General features: G+C 50.4%; 1 protein-coding gene across 1 annotated transcript in view; it reads right to left on the bottom strand.

Moving 5' to 3' along the window:
* The window catches only part of LOC308584103 (uncharacterized protein), a 105,446-nt gene that overhangs the window by 3,394 nt on the left and 75,999 nt on the right, over positions 1-26,053 (bottom strand). The window contains exon 6 of the mRNA XM_081188822.1: positions 2,415-3,166. Coding sequence (XP_081044948.1) covers positions 2,415-3,166 — 752 coding nt within the window. The remainder of the gene's footprint in view (positions 1-2,414; positions 3,167-26,053) is intronic.

Raw genomic sequence — 26,053 nt, 5'->3', positions numbered from 1 at the left:
ACAGTTCAAAGTGTTGGTGCTGACCTTGAAAGCCCTAAATGGCCTCAGTCCAGTAGACCTGAAGTAGCGTCTCCACCCCCATCGTCCAGCCTGGACACTGAGATCCAGCACCGAGGGCCTTCTGGCGGTTCCCTCATTGCGCGAAGTCAGGTTACAGGGAACCAGACAGAGGGACTTCTCGGTGGTGGCGCCCGCCCTGTGGAACGCCCTCCCTTCAGATGTGAAGGAAATAAGCAGCTATCTTATCATTAAAAGACAGCCCTGTTTAGGGAAGTTTTTAATATTTATTGCTGTATTGTTTTTAACACTTGATTGGGAGCCGCCCAGAGTGGCTGGGGAAACTCAGCCAGATGGGCAGGTAATAAATAATAAATTATTATTATATTATTATTACTACTCTTGGTCAGCAGCGGAGGATGCCACTCGGGTGCCTGGGGCAAGCCACCCATAGGAACGGAAATCATTTCAGCTGCCTAAAGGGTTTTTATCCTAACTCGTTATAACTTGTTGTTGTTTTTATAATTGCGTTAGAAATAGTTCACTATTTTTCCTAAGCCACTTTTAATCTACATTCATTTGATAAAGAAAAAGGGCAGGGCATTAAAAAAAGATTCACCAAATAAGTAAGACTACCCATTATTTGCTGTTTTCTATGAATCCGTGAGCTCTGCCCTGCAGTGATAACAATCCAGATACTGTTTCCATAATCATTTAATTCCAAGATGAAAGACAGTTGAGTCAGCAGCTCCTTCACTGCAGCGGAAGGTGGCAAGGCTTTCTCAGCCTCTGAATCACGCACAGAGTATCAATCAAATCAGAGGTTGAAATGAGTTCAGGGGCATTATCCCACGACAAGCGCCCTTATTTGTTTTATTTATTTAGGTGGTCTGTATATTCCTTTATATTGTCAGGGACTGGACTGAGGAGGGGAGACGGTATAGATTTAGAACGGCGGTTTGCAGAAGGTCATAGCTCAGAGGCTGCAGAGGGGAGAAGCTGGGAAATATTGGGAGAGGGGCAGGAGGAGGAAGAAGCTGGCAGACTCAGTCTCTTTGGAAAGCAATCCGGACCCCTCTTCTCCCAGAACTCGGCGGGCATTGAAAGTAGGAGAACAGAAAGCACAGATCAGCCAGCTCAGGGATGACGTAGAATAGGAGAGACGGAGAGGGTGCCATTATCTGAGAGACGGCATTCCTTCGTCTTTCTCTGTGAATATGGAATAAAGTACTGGAGAAGTTCAGCCAGATGGGTGGTTTATAAATAAGAAATTATTATTATTATTATTATTATTATTATTATTATTATTATTACTTGGTAAGAACTCTTCTTGTTTATCTACTTCTTGGCTGACACTGTGAGAGGGATCAAATTCCCTGATCCACATATTCAGTCTCCAAGTGGTTTCTTACCATCCTAAGAACACCACAAATAAAAAACTAAACAATTAAAAAAATCACATTTTAGAGCAGCACTCTTAAACATCAGCATGGATGTTCCAATGGATTTATTCGAATACTTTCGAAACGCGAAGATTTCGTTTGGTTTTTATCGTCTCATTTTGCATTGGTGCCTGTATTGCTTGTGAATTGCCTTGAGGCGTCCTTATTGGCCAAAAGGCATCATGTAAATAAAAAGAAAACATAATATAACGCCAGCAGAACAAATACACTGCAGAGGGCCTTCTCGGTGGTGGCACCCGCCCTGTGGAACGCCGTCCCATCAGATGTCAAGGAAATAAACAACTACCTGACTTTTAGGAGACATCTGAAGGCAGCCCTGTTTAGGGAAGTTTTTAATGTTTGATGTTTTATTGTGTTTTTAATATTCTGTTGGTAGCCGCCCAGAGTGGCTGAGGAAACCTAGCCAGATGAGCAGGGTAGAAAGAAATTATCATCATCATCATTATTTAGGGAAAAGGCGAGTTTGCAAAACTGTGTTTGGCATGGAGAGAGAAGGGAGAGAACAGTTTTTCTCCTTCTGCCATGACACTCTCCATGGCATGGAGAGAGAAGGGAGAGAACAGTTTTTCTCCTTCTGCCATGACACTGGAACTCATAGCTATCCAACAAGATTGAAGGCTGGAAGATTCAGGACAGATAAAAGAAAGTCCTTATTCGCACAGCAGGTAGTTAAACTGTGGAACTCACTGCCACAGGAGACAGGGCGGGCCACCAGCCGGGATGGCTTTAAAAGAGGATTGGACAAATTCATGGAGGAGGAGAGGGCTAATGATGGGCAGGGTATAAATAAAACAACAACAACAACAACAACAACAACAACAACAACAACAACAACAACAACAACAACAACATACCAGTACATTGCATATGACCTATGGATGATGTGTGCGGCCACATTACCTGTGATGACCTATTCACACATGTAACGGGGCCTGATCCCACAAGGCAGCCTACCTGCATCTCAGCATCGAGGCTCAAGGTCTCGTAGATGTTCTCAAAGTGCTTCTCTGGGATGGGGGGCGGCTCCTCCTCCTCCTCTTCCTGTTCGGGGGCCTTGCGGTGTTTTGCTGGCTGCCACTCCTGCGCTGGCCTGGGCTTCTTGCACACCTTGGCATACATGGCACTCAGCCTTTTCTCCATGTCATAGCTGGTCTGGATGGGGGCCGCTCCCTCGGGTGTCGGGCCCAGCACCTGGCCCAGGGACTCGCTGCCCTGCAAGGCTGTAGGTGGCTGCACTGGCACCCCACTGGACCCTATAGTCCTCGTGTCCCTCCTGCGCGATTCGGCGGATCCTGCAAGCGGGTCCCCTGGGGTTGCACCACAACCTGCGCTGCTAATGATTGCCAAGTCAGAGCCCTGCCTTCTTTCCAACCGGTCCCTGGTATATAATGCCCTTTCTCCATCCTCGATGCTTTCGTAAACTTGGTTGTCGATGTTCCCATTCAGGGGCTTCGCTTCAGATACTCGGGCCTCCTTCGGGGTCATCGGGAGTTTCCTGAACTGCAGCGAGCTCGGGGAAGTTGCTTTCGCGCACGATGCTCCTGATGGTCCCAGGTGGTGCGGATCCGACTTTCCGGTCTTCTCCAGAGTTTGGTGGTTTGGGTGGTTTGCCCGCATTTCTTTTGGGGAGCTGGGGTTTCTGCGCTCAAAGTCTGCAGTGAAACCATTTGTTTGCCTCTCTGCCTGATGACTGGGCAAAGAACTACCTGCAGATAATGATATGCATTAATACATCGTCAGTTGGCTTTCTTTGTTCCAGTTGTGGCAGGAGATGATAATAGATTAAAAAGTTTCTGCCACTGCTTCTTACAGGTGTGGTGAATAATTCCTGGACATCCTTACATTTTTAATGTTTTTGCTTTTCTTCTTCTTGGGCTCTAATCCCCCCCCCCCGGTGATTTGTTGGTATGTAATGTGTGATTTATAGCACCTGGACCAGAGGAATTGTTCATTTTGTGGTCTGATGTTCTTTCATGTTGTTTGAAATTGTCCACTAGGGTCAAGGGGAGCCCATTTGTTATCGCTAAAAAAAAATTTATATTGAGGAGGTCTGTGGATATCTGATATATCTGATCCTGCAGGTACTCCCCCCACACTTCTATTCTATTTTCTCCCCCCCCAAAAAAAAAATTGTATTGGTTTTCACAAAATTAAAAACACACTAACAAATAAACAGACAACAGAAATCATAACCTTATTAAAACTAATCTTCTTAACATTGTTAAGTGACTTCCTCGTATCCCCCTAGTTGAATTTCAATGCATATCATTTTAACGGTTTTCCAAATCAAAGTTTTTCCAATCTTAACTTAATCACTTAACATCTCTTTTTCTTCCCAATTCTGCATTAAACATGATAATTCATCACATTACTTATTTCAATCCTAAGCCTAGTGATTGCAAGCTTTTCCCAATTAATTTAACTTAACGTATTTAACTAAATAGTCATTAAATACTTCTATTTTATTTTCTTTAGAAGTGGGAATGATAGGCATTTTAATTACATGTTGCTTTGAGTGCTTTTTTTGGGGGGGGGGGAGAATATAACTCGTTTTTTAAAAATAAATGCACATCATCAACAAATGCTCCCTTAAATAATAAGCTCCCAGCAAGAAAGCTAATGCAGTAGGGATCATGGCAAACTGGAAATTTAAACCCAAACATGGTCAACAGGCCAGAGACATTTGCTGGTGCACATTCCAGGTGCACATTCCAGGGACTGGTGTTCGGAGGGGGGGAGGGGGAGCGCACCGCACTGGGTGCCATTTGGGGAAAGGGCGCCATCACGGCTGCCTCGTGGGACGCGTACTGCACTCCAGCGCTGTGCTTCGCCACACACACCCCGGGCGACGCACCACACCGCCAGGATGCGTGCCAGCCACACCCCCGCCTGTTCTCCGCTCCAGGGGCTGCAGCATATTGCTCCGCCACTGATTCCAGGAACCCAATTTAAAAAAAATTGGGAAATCATAGAATCATAGAATTGGAAGAGACCATAAGGGCCATCGAGTCCAACCCCCTGCCAAGCAGGAAACACCATCAGAGCACTCCTGACATATGGTTGTCAAGCCTCTGCTATGATACACAATGAATCAAAGAAAATGTTTAGAATGACATTTGTTAAAAAAAGCATTTCTGTTAGGGATTGTAGGACAAGGCCCGCCAAGGAAAATAAAGAATTTATTCATGTATGCTACAACAGCGCCCATCATTTCCTGGCAAATAGAAGGGGAAGAAATGGAGGCAGTGAGAGATTTTACTTTCTTGGGCTCCATGATCACTGCAGATGGAGACAGCAGCCACGAAATTAAAAGACGCCTGCTTCTTGGGAGAAAAGCAATGACAAACTTAGACAGCATCTTAAAAAGCAGAGACATCACCTTGCCAATAAAGGTCCATATTGTTAGAATCATAGAATCATAGAGTTGGAATAGACCACAAGGGCCATCGAGTCCAACCCCCTGCCAAGCAGGAATGCATATTAAAGCTATGGTTTTCCCAGTAGTGATGTATGGAAGTGAGAGCTGGACCATAAAGAAGGCTGATCGCTGAAGAATGGATGCTTTTGAATTGTGGTGCTGGAGGAGACTCTTGAGAGTCCCATGGACTGCAAGAAGATCAAACCTCTCCATTCTGAAGGAAATCAGCCCTGAGTGCTCACTGGAAGGACAGATCGTGAAGCTGAGGCTCCAAGACTTTGGCCACCTCATGAGAAGAGAAGACTCCCTGGAAAAGACCCTGATGGTGGGAAAGATGGAGGGCACAAGGAGAAGGGGACGACTGAGGATGAGATGGTGGGACAGTGTTCTTGAAGCTACCAGCATGAGTCTGACCAAACTACGGGAGGCAGTGGAAGACAGGAGTGCCTGGCGTGCTCTGGTCCAGGGGGTCACAAAGAGTCGGACACGACTAAACGACTAAACAACAACAACAATAGCGGCAAGAGTCTTGATAGCACAAGGGTGGAAGAATGAGGAAACCCCCACAAAAGAACAGTGGCAAGAGAAACTGATGAACTATGCAGAGCTGGCTAAACTAACATATAAACTGCGAGATAAGGACAACTGTGACTTGAAAGAAGAACGGGAACTTTTTACAATTTACTTAAAAAGACAACAAAATGAATACGACTCCTTGGCAGGTTTTGAATAAACATACACAAATTTATTGATTGTCAACATAGCGGATAGATAATATAAGGATTTATGCCATTTCACAGTATGCAGAGAATTATATGTGCTGAAAAATCAGAGAGAGGAGCTGAGGGAAGGAAATAATGAATATGATATGTTTTGATATTTTGATATGTTGAAATTGTTAATCAAAAAACTTTTTTAAAAAAGATTCCAGGAACCCAAATATTGAAGGATACGTCGAGGGAAGGGATGATATTATTAATTGTTGTTATTGTCATGAATATTATTATTATGGTATCCCAGCCCTCTTCAAGGAGGATCTGAAGGCAAATAGTAACAAGTAAATAAATTTAGTCAGCCTTAAGATGGCAAGCACAATGCAGCACGCTTGGACTGTTAAAACTATTTAAACCGTAGCAGCTTCCAAAATGTGGAACTTCCTCTCCATAGAGTTGCATCAGCCATCCTCATTATACAGTTTCCATCCTTTGCTGAAGATGTACTGGCTTTTGGACAGTTAAAAATTGTGTGGTTCCCCTCCCCTCCCCTCCCCGTTGGGGCCAGACTTGTTGTCTGATGGTACATTCTTTGGTTTGCTTATAAATCGTTTTATTGGATTTGAAGGTCTTGTGGTTATACGGTTGTAACTAGGAAGAAATTTGACTCGGTTCGCATTTAAAGGCAAATGTACCTCACCCGCACTTTCCAGATCAATACTCCAACTGAAACACAGGCTTCTCCGAATTTTGCAATATATTAATGGATACAAAACCATGGCAAAGCATGCATGAAAAAAAAAATGCATGTATTGGTGAAAAGAACAAGCAAAAAATACATTGTTTTACGGGGAAATGCTTTGGAAAAAAAATAGAGGCGAATTTGCAAACAAAGCTCTACTATATATTAGAAGACGTTTGCACTAAAATACCGATGAAATTTCACATGGACTTTGTAGCAAGGATGGAAATGCACAAGTGATGTGGAACTGTAGAGAACCGAGTTTAAGGTTGGAAAAGTGAGAAATGGAGAGGAACTTAACTTGACAGATTCACACCCACCCACTTGCAACCCCCTGTTGGACAGGTAAGAGGCCTCTTCAAGAAATTAAAGGCTAAAAAACTCCACTGCACCTCTGTACCATAGGCCTTGAGCAAATAAATATATTTTAAGTGGCAATTGGGTGGGGTGAAGTGAACCCTGAAGGATGATGTTGAAGTTGCTTACCAGTTTCCAGTTCCTCACTTGCACAGAAGTTCGAAGAACAACTCAGGCAGAAAATGTAAGAAAGAACTAATGTTTCTGAAGGCAGCCCTGTTTAGGGAAGCTTTTAATATTTGATGAATTATTGTATTTTAATATTTTGCTAGCAATGACAAACCTAGATAGCATCTTAAAAAGCAGAGACATCACCTTGCCCACAAAGGCCAGTATAGTTCAAGCTATGGTTTTCCCAGTAGTGATGTATGGAAGTGAGAGCTGGACCATAAAGAAGGCTGATCGCCGAAGAATTGATGCTTTTGAATTCTGGTGCTGGAGGAGACTCTTGAGAGTCCCATGGACTGCAAGAAGATCAAACCTATCCGTTCTTAAGGAAATCAGCCCTGAGTGCTCACTGGAAGGACAGATCCTGAAGCTGAGGCTCCAAGACTTTGGCCTCCTCATGAGAAGAGAAGACTCCCTGGAAAAGACCCTGATGTTCGGAAAGATGGAGGGCACAAGGAGAAGGGGACGACAGAGGACGAGATGGTGGTGCTGTCAGAGCTGCTTCAAGATCCTAGCTCACAGAGGATCACGCTAGCCAGCGGTCATTAAGTAAAAGTCTTTATTGAATTACAGTTTCCATTCTCACGCTGCTGTCTGCAACTCTACGTCTACTAGCTAGATCGGCGAGGCTCCGTCTGAGTCTCCGCCCCGTGCGCACCAACTTAATATCCTAGCCTTGCTCCACCTTTTCCTCCTGACTGTCCTCCTCTGGGTCCCTCTACCCCCCGGGGCTTCTTCCTTCCGGGATTCTTCTGACGCTGACCCGGACCCTTCTGCCTCCTTGCGCCGGGCTTTAGGACCTGGTTCCCTTTCGGGGCTGCTCACTGCGCCGCCTTCCTCTGCATTTGAACTTGGCGCGCGCGCCCAACCTTCCACTTTCCTCTTAACCGTTTCTTCGCTCCCCGATGGAGGTGTGGCCACTCCTGACTCCTGCCCTCCCTCCTGTGGTGAGCTGCCAGCGCTTCCCCCCTGGCTCCTTTCCTCTTCCCTGCTTCCTGGCGGTGACGCTGGTCCCGATTTCCAGCTGCTCCCCCCTGAGTCTCCTCTGGCTCTATCTTCCTGGGGTGCCTCCCTAGACTCCCCCCTTGCCCTGGCCACTGGTGCTCCTTTCTGTGAATCCTCTGATTCACTGGAAAGACTGGGAGATCTCGGGTCGTCGTCATCACTCATCCTTTCCTCTGTCTCCTCCCCTTCGCTCTCTGTTTCCTCCCTTGCCCGTGCCTCTGCACCTAAACCCCTGACATCCATCCCCCCCTCGAAGCCCCCCAGTCCCCCCTCCCCTCCTTCCGGTGCTGGAGCTGGGGGCTGCTGTTGCAAAGGGACGAACGTCGGATATCGGTCGCTTCCCGTGGCAGGCCTCCATCGGAACTCTTCCGGGTCTTCCTCTCTGCTCTCGTTGACGACAGTCACCTCCTCTTCCATCTCTGTGCCGCCGTGCTCGAAACCAGGGTCGTCCCCGAAAATGTCCATGTCCGTCTCTCCCGCACTTCCTCCAGGCGGCGTTGCTCGGCCGGAACAGTCCAGCCACTTCCTGCGGAACTGCTCCTCCGGCCTATCGTCCCACCAATACGAGGGTTCTGAGACAGATCCCGAGGGTGACCCCTCCGGGGAACGGACGTCTCGTGTTGGTTCCTCGTCCGAGTCGAACCCCCTGAACGTGCTGTCCGAAAGCGTGGGCGTGAAAAGCCAGTCGTCGAAAAAGTCTGCTGGCATAGGTCTATGTGGGAAGAGGGCATGAAACTCGTCTTTGAGCAGAGGTTCGTCTAAAGCGTAGCCCGGCACCCAGCTGTTCGCACTGGCCGGGGTGCCTTCCCTGGCGAGAAAGTATTCTACTCCCTCTTCCCCCCATCTGGAGTCCAAAATCTCCGTGACTTCGTTGATGCGCTCCTCCTGTGCCACTCCCGCGTGCCCCGTTCCTTCTCTGAGCGGACTCGGCGCCGTTCCGGGTTCCTGGAACCTGTGCGGTGCCTTGTAGGGAGTGAGCACCGATCTGTGGAACACCGGATGCATTCTGGAACCCTCCGGAAGCGCCAGCCTGAAAGCCACCGGGTTGACCTGCTCTTCGACTTGGTATGGCCCCAGTTGTTTATGCCCTAGTTTCTTCTTGGCCAACGACCTGGCCGGCACTGCGTGGGCTGCTAACCAGACCCAGTCTCCCACGTGGAGCTCTTCGCCAACCCTTCTGTGTTTGTCCGCTTGTACCTTGTATGCGTGTTTAGCCAGCTCCAGGTGGCGCCGCAGCTGATCGTGGACTTCCTGCAGCTCCGACGCGAACGCATCTGCTGACTGCGGCTCCCCTTCTCCCCTGCATTCCAGTCCCGGGAAGGTTCTAGGGTGCCGCCCGTTGTTGGCGAAGAACGGCGTGACGCCCGTGGATACGTGCTTCGTGTTGTTGTAGGCAAACTCTGCAAGCGGCAGGTAATCCACCCACGTCGCAGGCTGTTGGTTTGCATAACATCTCAGGTACTGCTGCATGATGGCATTGGCTCGCTCCGCTTGCCCGTTGGTCTGCGGGTGTCTCGCCGACGCCAGATTGATCTTGACGTTTAGGAAGCCCATCAGCTTCTGCCAGAAGTTCGAGATGAACTGCCGCCCGCGGTCGGACAGAATAGACCGTGGCAGACCGTGAACCTTGAACACGTGGTCTATGAACAGTTTGGCGGTTTGCTCTGCCGTGGCCACCTTAGCACACGGAATGAAATGCGCCATCTTGGAGAACAGGTCCACAACCACCAACACTGCCGTCTTGCCCCTTGAGCTGGGCAGATCCGTGACAAAGTCCAGAGCCACCCTTTCCCAAGGTTCGACCGGAGTTTGCAGCGGCTCCAACAGTCCAGCCGGCGGTTTGTGCACCGGCTTTGCCCTCTGGCAGGTGTCACACCTCGCCACGTAGTCTGCGACCTCCCCTCTCATTCCAGGCCACCAGAAATCCCTGGCTACTAATTCCACCGTCTTCTCCTTGCCAAAGTGCCCGGCCGTGGGTGCGTCGTGCAGCTGCTGTAGCACCTTGGCTCGAAGTTCGTCACTCGGCACGTAGATGGCCCCTTTACGGATGAGCAATCCATCTCGTAGCTGGAAACCGTCGGCCGCTGCCTTGCCCCCTCGCACCTCTGCCATCTTCGTTTGTGCGAAGGAGTCCCCCTGCAACGCTCGCCGCACCGCCTCTAGGTCCACGGTCGCCGCGGCGCACGCCCACACTGTCGGTGCAAAGATGTGCATGGCGGCCGCTGGTGTTGCGTCCTCCAGATACTGTGGCTTGCGGGAGAGAGCGTCTGCCATGATGTTGGTGTCCCCCGGGACATACTCTATTCGGAAGTCGAAGTCCGCAAAGAACTCAGCCCAACGTATCTGCCTCTGGTTCAGGAACTGTGCCGTGCGCCAGTGTTCCAGATTCTTGTGGTCCGTGCAAACCTGCACCGTGTGCTTGGCGCCGATCAGAAAGTGCCTCCACGCCTTGAACGCTGCATGAATGGCCAGCAACTCCCTGTCCCATATGGTGTAGTTCTGCTCGGACTTGCTGAGCTTCCTGGAGTAAAACGCTCCCGGTCGCCACACGCCCTGCGGATCCTTCTGCAGCAGGACCGCCCCCACTGCTCTGTCCGAAGCGTCTGTCTCCACCCTCATCGGCATGCTGGGGTTGACATGAAGCAACTGCTCTTCCGACGCGAAGAGACGCTTGAGGGCCTGAAAGGACTGCTCCGCCTGCTCTGTCCAGATGAACTTCTTCTTCTTGGAGCTAAGGGTGTCAGTGATGGCCGCCGTCTGCATCGCGAAGCCCTTGAGAAACTTGCGATAGAAGTTCGCAAAGCCGACAAACCGTTGGACCTCCTTCCGGTTGCGTGGGCTCTTCCAATCCAACACTGCTCGAACCTTGGCGCTGTCCATGGCGAGCCCCTTGTCAGACAGCTTGTAGCCCAGAAAATCCACCTCCGGCACGTCAAATTGGCACTTCTCCAGCTTGGCGTAGAGCCTGTGTTGCTTTAGCCTGCCCAGCACTTCCTTGACGTGCTTGTCATGTTCTTGCTGCGACTCCGAAAAGATCAGGATGTCATCCAAGAAACAGACGCACGTCTTGTAGAGAAGTCCCGCCAACACGTGATGCATAAATGCTTGAAAAACGTGAGCGCCATTTTGCAGTCCAAAAGGCATAACTCTGTATTCGTAGGTACCCAGTGGCGTGAACATGGCTGTCTTCCACTCATCACCCTCCTGCATGCGAATGAGGTTGTACGCCCCCCGCAGGTCCAACTTGGTGAACACCTTTCCCTTCCGTACCTTCGCCAGGAGGTCGTCGATGCGGGGCATGGGGAAGTCCGACGGCTTGGTCACACTGTTCAAAATCCTGTAATCCACTACGAGTCTTTTTTGGGGCGTGTCTCGCTTCTTAACAAAGAATACAGGACTGCCCCCCGCTGCCTTAGACTCCCGGATGAAACCGCGCTCCAAATTATGATCGATGAAGTCTTTGAGTTCCTGCAGTTCGTCCTCAGACATGGAATACAGCTTCCCTTTAGGCAGCGCCGCCCCTGGCAGCAGGTCAATTTTGCAGTCATATGGTCTGTGAGGGGGTAGCCTGTCCGCCTCCTTCTCGCAGAAAACTTCTAGAAATTCTGCGTACTTGTGGGGAATCGCTTGCAGCGTGCCTAGCAGCAGCTGTGACTCCTCTTCCTCTCCTTCCTGCCTGGGTACGATGCAGTGTTCAGCACAAAAGGAAGAGCCGAAGACCAGCTGCCTCTGGAACCAAGCCATCGTTGGGCTGTGCTTGTCCAGCCAACTCATGCCCAATACAATGGGCGTGTCAGACAGTTGAGTGACGTTGAAGCTGATGACTTCCCTGTGATTCCCAAGTCGCATCACCATTGGTGGCGTCTGCTTCACCACTTGCCCCCCTAGCAGCTCCCTGCCATCCACCGTGACAACCTGCAGGGGCAGTGTGGCCGGCAGCAACTGCACAGCGTGCCTGTCGACAAATTCCTGCCCTATAAAGTCCGCGTTGCTGCCGGAGTCGATGGTGATTGGCACGTCCATGGTGATTCCATTGGGCAGCTGGAGAGATGCTGTGAGCCTCACTACTGGTTTGGGCGGGAGGGGGTTCACTGGCTGTAAAATTTCTGGGGACTGCGTCACTAACACGTCTGGCTGGGCCCCAGTGCCTCTCCCTCCAGCCAGACATCGTCGTTTCCCTGCTGTGGTCCTCCCTGCTGCGTTGCTGCAGTCACCATTGCTGAGGCTGCAGTAAGCTTGTGGGGCCTCTGGGGACACTCTTTCGCCATATGCCCTGGCTGCTCACAGACGTAACACTTCCTGGTCCCTCTAGGAGGCTTCGCCTTCACTGCTGCCGGTGCTAGGGCTCTGGTTGCTGACTGAGCCCTTGCACCTCCAACCTCCATAGGTTCGGCTCCTCCTCCTGGCGGAGGCGTGGATTGCGCCCGTGCTGCTTCTCTGGGAAAGAAGGAGGGGCCCCCGGCTGGTTCGCGCCCTCCACGTCCTTCGTCCTTGCTCCACGGACGTCCTTCCAGCCTCACCCCCACTTGCAGTGCCCTCTGAACGACCTCCTGGGTGGTTCGGGGTCTCTCCCCCCTCGCTATCTCATCTTTAATCGAGTTGTGCAGTCCCTCCCAAAAGAGGTCTCTTACAGGAGCCGAATCTCTGTCCCATTCCAGGGCGCTGACCAAGGCGAAAAAGCGGGCATGATACTGTCTGACGCTGGCCCTCCCTTGTCTCAGCCCATGCACCTCCTTCCGTGCAAGATCAATGTCAATACTTGATAAGAAACACCCATCCATCGCTTTAATAAAGGCATCCGCATTCTGGAGCGCCGGATCGTTATCTCTCCATAAATTGCGCAACCATGCTTTCGCCTCCCCATGCAGATGGGACATGATGAACCCCACTCTCTCCTGTTCATCTCTAAAGTCTTTATGCAACAGTTGCAGTGCGCACAGTACGTCGGCTCTAAAGTTGGGATACTGTTGCAGGTTCCCATCGAAGTGAGAGAGTAGCCCGCCTGTCCGTCTCGCCAACCCAATTCCCTCCTGCCGGGGTGTTTGCTTTGCCAGTACGTCTAACCTGACCTGGAGATCCCTGCAGGCGGCAGCTGCCTCGTCCTCTCTCTTCCTGGATGCGAGAACCTCGGCGTTCAGTTGTGCCACTGCTTTTCTGAGGTCCTCTATCTGCTGCTCAGCCGTCATGTCTCCTGCCGTTCGTGAGCTCGCTAGTGGGCGCCTGTTTCTCTCCCCTCCTCGAGGCTGCAGATGCCCACAATGTTGAGACGGAGCCTACTGTCAGAGCTGCTTCAAGATCCTAGCTCACAGAGGATCACGCTAGCCAGCGGTCATTAAGTAAAAGTCTTTATTGAATTACAGTTTCCATTCTCACGCTGCTGTCTGCAACTCTACGTCTACTAGCTAGATCGGCGAGGCTCCGTCTGAGTCTCCGCCCCGTGCGCACCAACTTAATATCCTAGCCTTGCTCCACCTTTTCCTCCTGACTGTCCTCCTCTGGGTCCCTCTACCCCCCGGGGCTTCTTCCTTCCGGGATTCTTCTGACGCTGACCCGGACCCTTCTGCCTCCTTGCGCCGGGCTTTAGGACCTGGTTCCCTTTCGGGGCTGCTCACTGCGCCGCCTTCCTCTGCATTTGAACTTGGCGCGCGCGCCCAACCTTCCACTTTCCTCTTAACCGTTTCTTCGCTCCCCGATGGAGGTGTGGCCACTCCTGACTCCTGCCCTCCCTCCTGTGGTGAGCTGCCAGCGCTTCCCCCCTGGCTCCTTTCCTCTTCCCTGCTTCCTGGCGGTGACGCTGGTCCCGATTTCCAGCTGCTCCCCCCTGAGTCTCCTCTGGCTCTATCTTCCTGGGGTGCCTCCCTAGACTCCCCCCTTGCCCTGGCCACTGGTGCTCCTTTCTGTGAATCCTCTGATTCACTGGAAAGACTGGGAGATCTCGGGTCGTCGTCATCACTCATCCTTTCCTCTGTCTCCTCCCCTTCGCTCTCTGTTTCCTCCCTTGCCCGTGCCTCTGCACCTAAACCCCTGACAGGTGCGCTCTGGTAAATCACGCTGCAAGGATCACTGCGTTGGAAAGGTGAGGGACAGAGGAAGGGCATGGACCTGCACGTATAAGAGTGGAAAGCTGGGCGGACAGAGGATCAGGCGGGCATTTTACAAAGCCTTGACATGGCTCTTTCCCATCACCACAAACAGCACCAAAGCCTTTGATCCTGCGGTTACAGTTCGGGTTTTCTGCAAGGCAAACACTGGTTCGGCAAGTACCATATTTTTTGCTCTATAAGACTCACCTTTTCCCTCCTAAAAAGTAAGGGGAAATGTGTGTGTGTGTCTTATGGAGCGAATGCAGGCTGCGCAGCTATCCCAGAAGCCAGAACAGCAAGAGGGATTGCTGCTTTCACTGCGCAGCGACCCCTCTTGCTGTTCTGGCTTCTGAGATTCAGAATATTTTTTTTCTTGTTTTCCTCCTCCAAAAACTAGGTGCGTCTTGTGCTCTGGTGCGTCTTATAGAGCGAAAAATATGGTATCTCTGACGAAGGGCCCCACCTAGGCTCAAGCCAAGCCACCCGTTTGTTTCCCTGCCAGGGAATTTGCACGCTTCACAAGACACACACAAACACACGTGTGTGTGTGTGTGTGTGTGTGTGTGTGAACAGAATCTAGGCTTTCCTTTCCTCTCCTGTTTTTGCAGCGAATCTGTTCCCCCCGACACCTCGGCAATCGTTTGGCCGAGCGCCAACACTTGTAATAAGTTTGTTCCTTTGGTTAAGCGTTTAAAGCCACGGAACAGGTTCCAACACTGTCGGCAGAAGCTGTCAATTGCTGGGTCTGGCAGAGAGAACTCGCCCGGCAGGTTCGCTCTGCGGAAGATGAAATAACCGAGCGCAGTCTAGTGGGTTTGCCGTGGACCAGAGAGGCTTTAGAGGCTGTGCTTGCATTTCCCTCCCCAACCTACCCCACCCCCCAGTGAAGACCAGTTTTGCAAGGTGGGGGAGGGTGGAAGCGCTGACCTCTTCATCCTCCCCTTGGCGCTGCTCTGATTCAGAGAGCCCCGTGGCTGCTTCAAATCATAAAACTGGCTCCCACATCACATGTGCCAGTGCGGCGGCGTAGTTGCGGTGTTGGATCAGGGCCTGGGAAGCCAGGGTTCAAATCCTGGCTTGGTGATGAAGCTCGTTGGGTGACCTTGGGATGGTCACACTGCCTCTCTCTCAGCCTACCTTTCAGGGTTGTTGTGGGGACTAAATATACGCCATCTTGAGCTCCTTTGGAGGAAAAGATGGGATGTAAATGCAATTAATCACCATAATAATGAACCGACCACATGAATTGACCTGGACCCTGCAATCATCATCTCAGGCCTTTTTTGTGTCCCTCCGCCGTGAGAGGTCCAGGAAGTTGCAACACGAGAACGGGTCCTTCTCTGCAGTGGCCCCCCATCTGTGGAATGCTCTGCCCAGGGAGGCTCCTAGAGATGGAAGCCCTGTGGGGCTCAAATGGTTTGGCTCTATTTATCCCTATTTATTCCATAAGATTTATACGCCACTTGGCTGCTAAAAAAACAAAACCTCAAAGCGGTTTACGAAAAAGATAAAACAAAAAACCAATAAGAAAAGCTAGCAGCAAATGTAAGTCTTTCAAAGAGTTAAAATAGCAAGAAACTGAAAACTTGCATCAACTTTCTAAATATCCGGGCAGGCTCTAGTCTTGTGGTGTGTTTGTGTATGTACACACCAGTGCCAGATTTATGTATAAGTTAAACAAGCCATACAGCTGAGGGCCACACTCTCTTGGGGACCCCCCCAAAAAACTAAAGAGAAAGAAACCTGGATGTACATTTCCAAAATATAACCAAAAAAACCAATAAAATAAAACCTACATACAGCAACAGTGTTTTATGTTGTATATGGACCTATTAGGTCCAAAAATTACCATGCAGCATATATTCAACACAAAAAGCAGCAACAATTTGTTGTTGACAAAGGACAGCTGGACATATAAAGGGCCCCATTACCTTCAGGAGCTTAGGGCCTCATCAATCCTAAATACGGCCCAGGTACACGCAGAAACTGGGACACGGGTGGCGCTGTGGGTTAAACCACAGAGCCTAGGACTTGCCGATCAGAAGGTCAGCGGTTCGAATCCCTGCAATGGGGTGAGCTCCCGTTGCTCGGTCCCTGCTCCTGCCAACCTAGCAATTCAAAAGCACCTCAAAGTGCAAGTAGATGAATAGGTACCACTCTGGCGGGAAGGTAAACGGCGTTTCTGTGCGCTGCTCTGGTTCACCAGAAGCGGCTTAGTCATGCTGGCCACATGACCCGGAAGCTGTACGCCGGCTCCCTCGGCCAATAAAGCGAGATGAGCGCCGCAACCCCAGAGTCGGTCATGACTGGACCTAATGGTCAGGGGTCCCTTTACCTTTACACACAGAAAAAGGGAAGGGAATCCCCTGCTATCTAACTTGAGGCTCGTTCACTAGCGCTGATTTGATACTATCCCTAATAATACTTTTTAAAAAGAGGAACCAAAAAGGGATGCCTGACTCCTAACCAATCCTGCTCACAACATAAACAGAACAGGGATGTCCTGTTTAGGATGGAAGGAAGGAGCAAGGACCCTGAGGTTTCTATGCAGAGAAGGGGTTTTTTCTGCTTCACACTGACTTCCGCAAACACATGTTGTTCTGGCTCCACTGTTCTGCCACAGGGCACTGCCAAACAGCCTGCTTATTGAGCATTCACCCTGATTCGTTTGGCAGGGAGATTAGTTACCCGGCTATTGAATGCACGCCCGTTCTGGTTTGTTTGTGAGCAAATTTCATGACTTCGGGTCAAAGCAAGTGCCTTATCACTTTCCTTTTCGCCAAAAGTCTGATCTCCTGGGGAACGCGGAGTTTGTTGCGGCAGAGCTCAAAACAAACTAGGATCGTGCGGCCCGAATTTTCTGGGCATGTCAGTGAATCCCTATCCCCCAAACAGCAACAGGTTCCCAGCAGTAAGACCACCTGGAAGAAAATGTTTCTGCTTCCGTTTTGCTTTTGCTCCTGCAAAGAGCACATTGCAGGTGGGTTCGGAGCGCCTCAGGCAGAGATTCAGTGCTGCAGAAATTCCAAAAGCAGTGAAACTGGACCTAGGAACATAGGAAGCTGTTTATCCTGAGACCATTGCTCTATATAACTTAGTACTTCCTGCCCTGGCTGGCAGCAGCCCTTCACTGTTTGACGCAGGACTCTCCACTGTAAAAGCTAGTCCAGAGTTTCTGAAAACTTGGGTCCCCAGCTGTTGTTGGACTACAACTCCCATCATCCCTAGCTAGCAGGACCGGTGGTCAGGGATGATGGGAATTGTAGTCCAAAAACAGCTGGAGACCCAAGTCTGGGAAACTCTGAGCTAGTCAACTGTGGACTTTAAACAGAAGTTGGATGGCCATCTATCATCGCCGCTATAGTTGAGATTTGTGCATTGCAAGGGGTTGGGCTGGATGACCTCTGAGGTCCCTTCCAACTATGATTCTATGCTTCTGCAAATGCAATTAACAAACAATGGGAGAAATTGGAAGGATCTCAAAAGAGAAGATACACAGGGATTGGAAGTTGTTTAAAGGATACTTGCAAAGCCATATTGAAAAGTCAGAACTCCTATTAGACTAAACAAGTTCCGTTTTAAATAGTGAAATACTAAATAAGATGGATAACAATGTGTAATAGAAAAAGAAGCATGAAATTAGGTTAAAGGTGTGTGAAGGAAAGTAATAGAAGTGGAAAGAAATTGCAATTGAGTAGATTGGAAGTCTAGCACAAAGGTGGGGTGAGGGGTGGTGGATGGTGATGGGAAAAGGAATTATCTGTGGGATTGAATGTAGGTATGTTTGAATATTTTTAAGGATTGTATGAAATGTATGTTTGTATGCTTGTATATTTGCAATATGTGTGCATTAATGCTGAATTATTTTAACAATAAAAACTTTTCAATAACAATAATAATGGCACAACCGTCCTTGCAAAGGGGTTTTGTGGTTCTCTCCCCCAGGGTTAAAGTGTCAAGCGTCCACTCCTCTCGGATTTTTGTTTTTGCTCTGCAACCAGGGCAGGGAGGCCATGTCAATGCACAGCAACACACGCCCCAGCTCTAGCCAGGGCCGGCTGCCCACAACTCAGCGCTGTCTTCTCAACTCTCCAGCTCTCCAGCAAACCACAATGACTCATCACGCTTGGCTCTCCGGGTGCCGGGAGCCATACAAGCACGCAAACATGTCCCATGCCTGCGTCCCACAGGAGGGCACCCCCAGATCCCCCCAGGCTCAAGAAGTCTTCCCTGCCCACTCTCTGCCTGCTGAGGAGATTCGTCCGCGGTGCAAGGGGGGGGGTGCTCCCTCTGGCTGGAATATGTCTTCCCCCACAGCTCCAGCCTTGCACTCAGCCAACAGCAGTTTGGTGTGGAATTACTGCTGGAAGATTCCCCCGTCTCTGGGGGAAGCAGGAGCAAGCAAAAGTAGAAATGTGGTCAGTGCTGGAGCGGAGTGTTAACTGTTTCTACCAGAACAGCCCTGTCAGGCTCCTGCAGCTGGGTAGGCGAAGGGGTGGGTGTTTCGCACGCAGAACGTCCCGAGTTCAAGTCCCCAGCGTCTCCAGGCAAGGCTGGGCCAGACCTCTGTAAGAGCTGCGGCCAAACAATGTGGAAAATACCGGGGTAGGTGGACGCGGGTGGCGCTGTGGGTTAAACCACAGAGCCTAGGGCTTGCCAATCAGAAGGTGGGCAGTTCGAATCCCTGCAACAGGGTGAGCTCCCGTCGCTCGGTCCCTGCTCCTGCCAACCTAGCAGTTCGAAAGCACGTCAAAGTGCAAGTAGATAAATAGGTACCGCTCTGGCGGGAAGGGAAACGGCGTTTCTGTGTACTGCTCTGGTTTGCCAGAAGCAGCTTAGTCATGCTCATAGCTGTCAACTTTTCCCTTTTCTTGCGAGGAATCCTATTCGGAATAAGGGAATTTCCCTTTTAAAAAGGGAAACATTGACAGCTATGGTCATGCTGGCCACATGACCCGGAAGCTGTACGCCGGCTCCCTCGGTCAATAAAGCGAGATGAGCGCAGCAACCCTAGAGTCGTCCATGACTGGACCTAATGGTTAGGGATCCCTTTACCTTTTTAGGTGGAGAGAAGGCACATTTAGTATACCTGAAGGAGCGTCTCCACACCCATCGTTCAGCCCGGACACTGAGGTCCAGCTCCAAGGGCCTTCTGGCGGTTCCCTCACTGCAAGAAGTGAGGTTACAGGGAACCAGGCAGAGGGCCTTCTCAGTGGTGGCGCCCTCCCTGTGGAACATCATCCCATCAGATGTCAAGGAGATAAACAACTATCCAACTTTTAGAAGGCATCTGAAGGCAGCCCAGTTTAGAGGAGTTTTTAATGTTTGATGTTTTATTCTGTTTTTATTGTTCTGTTGAAAGCCGCCCAGACTGGCTGAGGAAACCTAGCCAGACGGGTGGGGTAGAAATAAATCATCATCATCATCATCATCATCATCATTATTTAGGAAAAAGGCATGTGAGAGACCAGTTTGCAAAATTGTATGTTAGCACGGAGAGAGAAAGGAGAGAACAGTTTTTCTCCTTCTGCTCTTAGATATCAAAAAAAGTTGAAGGCTGGAAGATTCAGGACAGATAAAAGAAAGTCCTTATTCACGCAGTATGCAGTTAAACTGTGGAACTCACTGCCACAGGACACAGTAAGGACCACCAGCCTGGATGGCTTTAAAAGAGGATTGGACAAATTCACGGAGGAGGAGAGGGCTAAGCTCTGCCTCCACAGCTGGAAGCAGCAATGCTTCTGAATAGCAGTTGTCGGAAACTACAGGAGAGGAGAGTTGGTCTTGGGTTCGAATCCTGCTTGCGAGTTTCATGCGGGCAGTTCATCGGCCACTGTGAGAACAGGATGAGAGACTAGATGGGCCACTGGGTTGGACTAGATCAGGGGTCAGCAAACGTTTTCAGCAGGGGGCCAGTCCACTGTCCCTCAGATCTTATGGGGGGCCGGACTGTATTTTTTTTTGGGGGGGGGATGAACGAATTCCTATGCCCCACAAATAACCCAGAGATGCATGTCAAATAAAAGCACACATTCTACTCATGTCAAAACACCAGGCAGGCCCCACAAATAACCCAGAGATGCATTTTAAATAAAAGGACACATTCTGCTCATGTCAAAACACGCTGATTCCCGGACCGTCCGCGGGCCGGATTGAGAAGGCGATTGGGCCGCATCCAGCCCCCGGGCCTTAGTTTGCCTACGCATGGACTAGAAACAGGCATGTCCAACAGGTAGATCGTGATCTGCCGGTAGATCGTGGGGGTGTCCCAGGTAGATCACGGGATGAAGAAGAAGAAGAAGAAGAGTTTGGATTTGATATCCTGCCTTTCACTCCCTTTAAGGAGTCTCAAAGCAGCTAACATTCTCCTTTCCCTTCCTCCCCCACAACAAACACTCTGTGAGATGAGTGGGGCTGAGAGACTTCAGAGAAGTGTGACTGGCCCAAGGTCACCCAGCAGCTGCAGGTGGAGGAGCGGAGACGCGAACCCGGTTTCCCAGATTATGTGACTACCGCTCTTAACCACTACACCACACTGGCTCTCATGGATGAAGTTTAGTGATCGGCTTTGGCCAACCCTCCCCTAAAAAAAGCTGAACAACTCCTGGCAATGACAATGGGTAGATCACAGCTGGTCTTTTTATACTGTGAGTAGATCGCAGTCTCTTTGGAATTGGTTACAGATAGGTAGCCGTGTTGGTCTGCCATAGTCAAAATAAAAAAATTCCTTCCAGTAGCACCTTAAAGACCAACTAAGTTAGTTCTTGGTATGGGCTTTCGTGTGTATCTGAAGAAGTGTGCATGCACACGAAAGCTCATACCAAGAACTAACTTAGTTGGTCTTTAAGGTGCTACTGGAAGGAATTTTTTCTTTGGAGTTGGACGTGCCTGGACTAGATGATTGTCAGGGTCCCTTCCAACTCTACCATTCTATGAATACAGCTAACCACACTACCTTCTTGGGAGAAAGGCAATGACAAACCTATACAGCATCTTAAAAAGCAGAGACATCACCTTGCCAACAAAGGTCCATATAGCTAAAGCCATGGTTTTCCCAGTAGTGATGTATGGAAGTGAGAGCTGAACCATAAAGAAGGCTGATCGCTGAAGAATTGATGCTTTTAAATTGTGGTGCTGGAGGAGACTCTTGAGAGTCCCATGGACTGCAAGAAGATCAAACCTATCCATTCTGAAGGAAATCAGCCCTGAGTGCTCACTGGAAGGACAGATCCTGAAGCTGAGGCTCCAAGACTTTGGCCACCTCATGAGAAGAGAAGACTCCCTGGAAAAGACCCTGATGCTGGGAAAGATGGAGGGCACAAGGAGAAAGGGACGACAGAGGACGAGATGGTTGGACAGCGTTCTCGAAGCTACCAGCATGAGTCTGACCAAACTGCGGGAGGCAGTGGGAGACAGGAGTGCCTGGCGTGCTCTGGTCCAGGGGGTCACAAAGAGTCGGAAACAACTAAACGACTAAACAACACTACACTACAGGGTCTCTGATGTGTCTGAAACAAAATCCGAATGAATCTCTGCCCTGCCACCCTCCACCTACAACGCGGTCTGTGCTTCAGGCTTTCTGCCCCGAGAATTAAAAACGGCTGCCTGCGGGAGTTAAAGGGATTGTTCTCTTTGCTCTCTGTGAACTCAGGGATAAAGATCAAAAAGGTCTGAAAGCTGGGCTGGGAGTGGGGGGTGGAGAGGTGAAAGTAAAGCCCCTTTTCTGTTCCAGGGAAATCTCCTCCCGAGGCATAGCCCAGTCTTCCCCAACGAGACGCCCTCCTGATGCCTGGGGCTACGGCTCCCATCACCGCCCCCCGCCGGCACAACGGTCCAGAACATGTGGAGGGCACCAGGTTGGGGCAGGCTGCCGCCATCTCGCCCCTGGCCCCAGCCTAGCCGGAATCACCCAGATGTCCCCTTAATGCCACCATCTCCATCTGGCGGATAATCCACGTTAAATAGATTCCAATCGCCTTACGCTCACGGCAGGCAGAGGCATCGGGACTTATGCCGGAAAGACCCTCCAACAGGGGGAAGCCCATCGCAGCACTCAGGTTCACGCACAAAAGGGCTGTTAACTTGGGGAGGGGGGGGGGAGTGTGCTTGCCTGATCATCGTCCCAGAGCCACAGGGTTCTGTCCTCTCCCCCATGCTTTTCAACATCTACATGCAGCCGCTGGGAGAGATCATCAGGGGGTTTGGACTGGGTGTTCATCAGTATGCAGATGATACCCAGCTCTACCTCTCTTTCAAATCAGAACCAGTGAAGGCGGTGAACGTCCTGTGTGAGTGCCTGGAGGCGGTTGGAGGATGGATGGCGGATAACAGATTGAGGCTGAATCCTGACAAGACGGAAGTACTGTTTTGGGGCGACAGGAGGCGGGCGGGTGTGGAGGACTCCCTGATCCTGAATGGGGTAACTGTGCCCCTGAAGGACCAGGTGCGCAGCCTGGGAGTCATTCTGGACTCACAGCTGTCCATGGAGGCACAGGTCAATTCTGTGTCCAGGGCAGCTGTCTACCAGCTCCATCTGGTACGCAGGATGAGACCCTACTTACCCGCGGACTGTCTCGCCAGAGTGGTGCATGCTCTGGTTATATCCTGCTTGGACTACTGCAATGTGCTCTACGTGGGGCTACCTTTGAAGGTGACCCGGAAACTGAAATTAATCCAGAATGCGGCAGCTAGACTGGTGACTGGGAGTGGCCACCGAGACCACACAACACCTGTCTTGAAAGACCTACATTGGCTCCCAGTACGTTTCCGAGCACAATTCAAAGTGGTGGTGCTGACCTTTAAAGCCCTAAATGACCTTGGTCCAGTATACCTGAAGGAGCGTCTCCACCCCCATCATTCTGCCCGGACACTGAGGTCCAGCACCGAGGGCCTTCTGGCGGTTCCCTCATTTTTCTTGAGACAAGCTTGGGTGGAAAGGTCTCTAGCCTTATATATTCATCTTGCATTGCTTAAAAAAGCTTTCTTCGGTTTGCTTTTTTTGCATGGTTTCAAGAACTATATTAACTGTTTTTATGGCGTGTCTGCAAACTGCCTTGAGACACACATTAAAAAGTCAGTTGACTGATTGACTGATGGGCGGGTGGAATAAAACCAATCAATAAAGGTGTCAGAATTGAATACGCTCCCAGCCAGGATCCACCTGCCTTCCTCAGCCACCAGGAGATGTTGTTTTGATGCTCCCTCTCGCTATCTTATCTCTCATCGCCTCCAGGAACTGATTGCACACACCTCCCTGGTTTCTTGACTCCCATGGGACAGATTTCTGACTCGCCCACAGCTAGAGAAGAGGGAGCCACGCCTGCCAGCCACTTTCTGGCACACGCACACACACGGACACACACACAGACACACACACACACACACACACCCGCCGCCATAGTGGTCAGGCTCAGGAAACCAGTTTGCAAGGCTTATGACATCACGAGGTGGTAACGTGTGGCCATGAGGTGCCAACAGGAGATTTGGCCGCAACATGTGGGAGTGTCTGGTGTGCCAAGCGATAGTAGAAGAACCACATTTAGGTATGTGCAAAGTCAGGCCTGGGGGCCTAATCCGGCCTGCCAGTTGGTTTAATGTGGACTCTAATTTATTTTCAGGGGGGGAGGGAATCCTTAAAAAAGGTCAACAACTCTGGGGTAAAACCCTAAAGCTCAACAACTTCTATCCTAAGAAAAGCTCAACAACTCTTTGGTCAGCCCTCACACATGTTCACTTCATCAAACCTGGCCCTCTTTGAAAAAAGTTTGGACACCCCTGACATACGTAGTTAAACTATGGCTGGCCACTTCCCTGAACAGGGCTGCCTTCAGATGCCTTCAAAATGTCAGGTAGTTGTTTATCTCTTTGACATCTGGTGGGAGGGTGTTCCACAGGGCGGGGGCCACTACCAAGAACGCCCTCTGTCTGGTTTCCTGTAACCTCACTTCTCGCAGTGAGGGAACCGCCAGAAGGCCCTCGGTGCTGGACCTCAGTGTCCGGGCAGAACAATGGGAATGGAGACGCTCCTTCAGGTATACTGGACCGAGGCCATTTAGGGCTTTAAAGATCAGCACCAACACTTTGAATTGTGCTCGGAAACGTACTGGGAGCCAATGCAGATCTCTCAGGACTGGTGTTATATGGTCTCGGTGGCCACCCCCAGTCACCAGTCTAGATGCCACATTCTGGATTAATTTCAGTTTCTGGGTCACCTTCAAAGGTAGCCCCACATAGAGCGCATTGCAGTAGTCCAAGCAGAAGATAACTAGAGCATGCACCATTCTAGCGAGACAGTCTGTGTGCAGATAGGGTCTCAGCCTGTGTTCCAGATGGAGCTGATAAACAGCTGCCCTGGACACAGAATTGACCTGCGCCTCCATGGACAGCTGTGAGTCCAAAATGACTCCCAGGCTGCGCACCTGGTCCTTCAGGGGCACAGTTACCTCATTGAGGACCAGGGAATCCTCCACACCCGCCCGCCTCCTGTCCCCCACAAACAGTACTTCTGTCTTGTCAGGATTCAACCTCAATCTGTTACCCGCCATCCATCCTCCAACCGCCTCTAGACACTCACACAGGATCTTCACCGCCTTCACTGGTTCTGATTTGAAAGAGAGGTAGAGCTGGGTATCATCCGCATATTGATGGACACCCAGCCCAAACCCCCTGATGATCTCTCCCAGCGGCTTCATATAGATGTTGAAAAGCATGGGGGAGAGGACAGAACCCTGAGGCACCCCACAAGTGAGGGCCCAAGGGTCTGAACACTCATCCCCCACCACCACTTTCTGAACACGGCCCAGGAGGAAGGAGTGGAACCACGGTATGACAGTGCCCCCAGCTCCCAGCCCCTCAAGACGGTCCAGAAGGATGTTATGGTTGATGGTGTCAAAAGCCGCTGAGGAATCCCAGCAAAAGCATCCATGGCAGGTGGTCGTTCCCCCAAACCTCTGCTTAAAAACCTCCAAGGAAGGAGAGGTCCCCCGTTTCCAAGGTAGCGCAGTTACTCCGCCGCTTCCCAAAGCGCAAAAAGTCTGGTAAGAACAGCGATGGGGAATGATGCTGGAAAGGATAACAGCCACTAGCTTGCAATGGTGTTTGTAACAAGAGGAATGCTCCGTAAGTGAGTGACACTGTTTAACCCCTGTGCAAGTTTTGCGTGAGCCGGCCAGCTGCCTGGAAGTAGCCAAGAATTGCTCACTTCCGCCTGAGATGCCCCAGGCATTAAGGTCATCCGAGAAAGCCGTTCTTAGGCTTCCCTGCCTCCCATCTCCATGGGATTTGGCAGGTGGAAACAGAAAACCGGGCTTTCTCAGTGCTGGTTCTCTGCTTCTTAAAAAAATGCCCCCCTTGCACATGGCCTCCCGCTACAAATTTCAGGCACCACATGGAAACAGATTTATTTGGCTGTGGCTTTCAAAGGCTGGATGCTTTCATTTGCCGGCTGCTTTCAGTGTTTTATGGGTTTATTGCTGTTTTTATTGTTCTCGTGACCTTTACAGTTCTGTTTTGTTTCTGCAGTTCTTCTGCATTTAATTTGGCCTTGGTTTTTTTTTAAAAAAACGTGCTTGCCACCTTGGAAGAAATAACGTTCACTTTAGAAGGCAGGATAAGAAACTGACTAAATAAAAATAGGTGTGCGAAGGGGTATTTAGCAGAGGAGCTTTGCTGAAGGGACTTGCTAGGTTAGAGATGAGGGGCGGAGGGAATTGGGTTCTGTTCTCACTTAAAAGTGAACCGACCCAATTTGCTATTTCCAAAATAAAAAGCAGACCAAAACCAAAGGCGCCCTTCGAAAAGCAGACTTCTGTAAATCTTACATTGCAGTTCTCCGGCTAAGTGATGTATAAAGGTAAAGGGTTAAAGGGGACCCCTGACCATTAGGTCCAGTCGTGGCCGACTCTGGGGTTACGGTGTTCATCTCGCTTTATTGGCCGAGGGAGCCGGCGTACAGCTTCCGGGTCATGTGGCCAGCATGGCTAAGCTGCTTCTGGCAAACCAGAGCAGTGCACGGAAACACCGTTTACCTTCCCGCCAGAGCGGTACCTATTTATCTACTTGCATTTTGACGTGCTTTCGAACTGCTAGGTTGGCAGGAGCAGGGACCG

This window comes from Podarcis bocagei (genome assembly GCF_964188305.1).
Source record: "Podarcis bocagei genome assembly, chromosome: 3".
NCBI lineage: Eukaryota > Metazoa > Chordata > Lepidosauria > Squamata > Lacertidae > Podarcis > Podarcis bocagei.
This window is presented reverse-complemented; position numbering and strand designations above follow the sequence as displayed.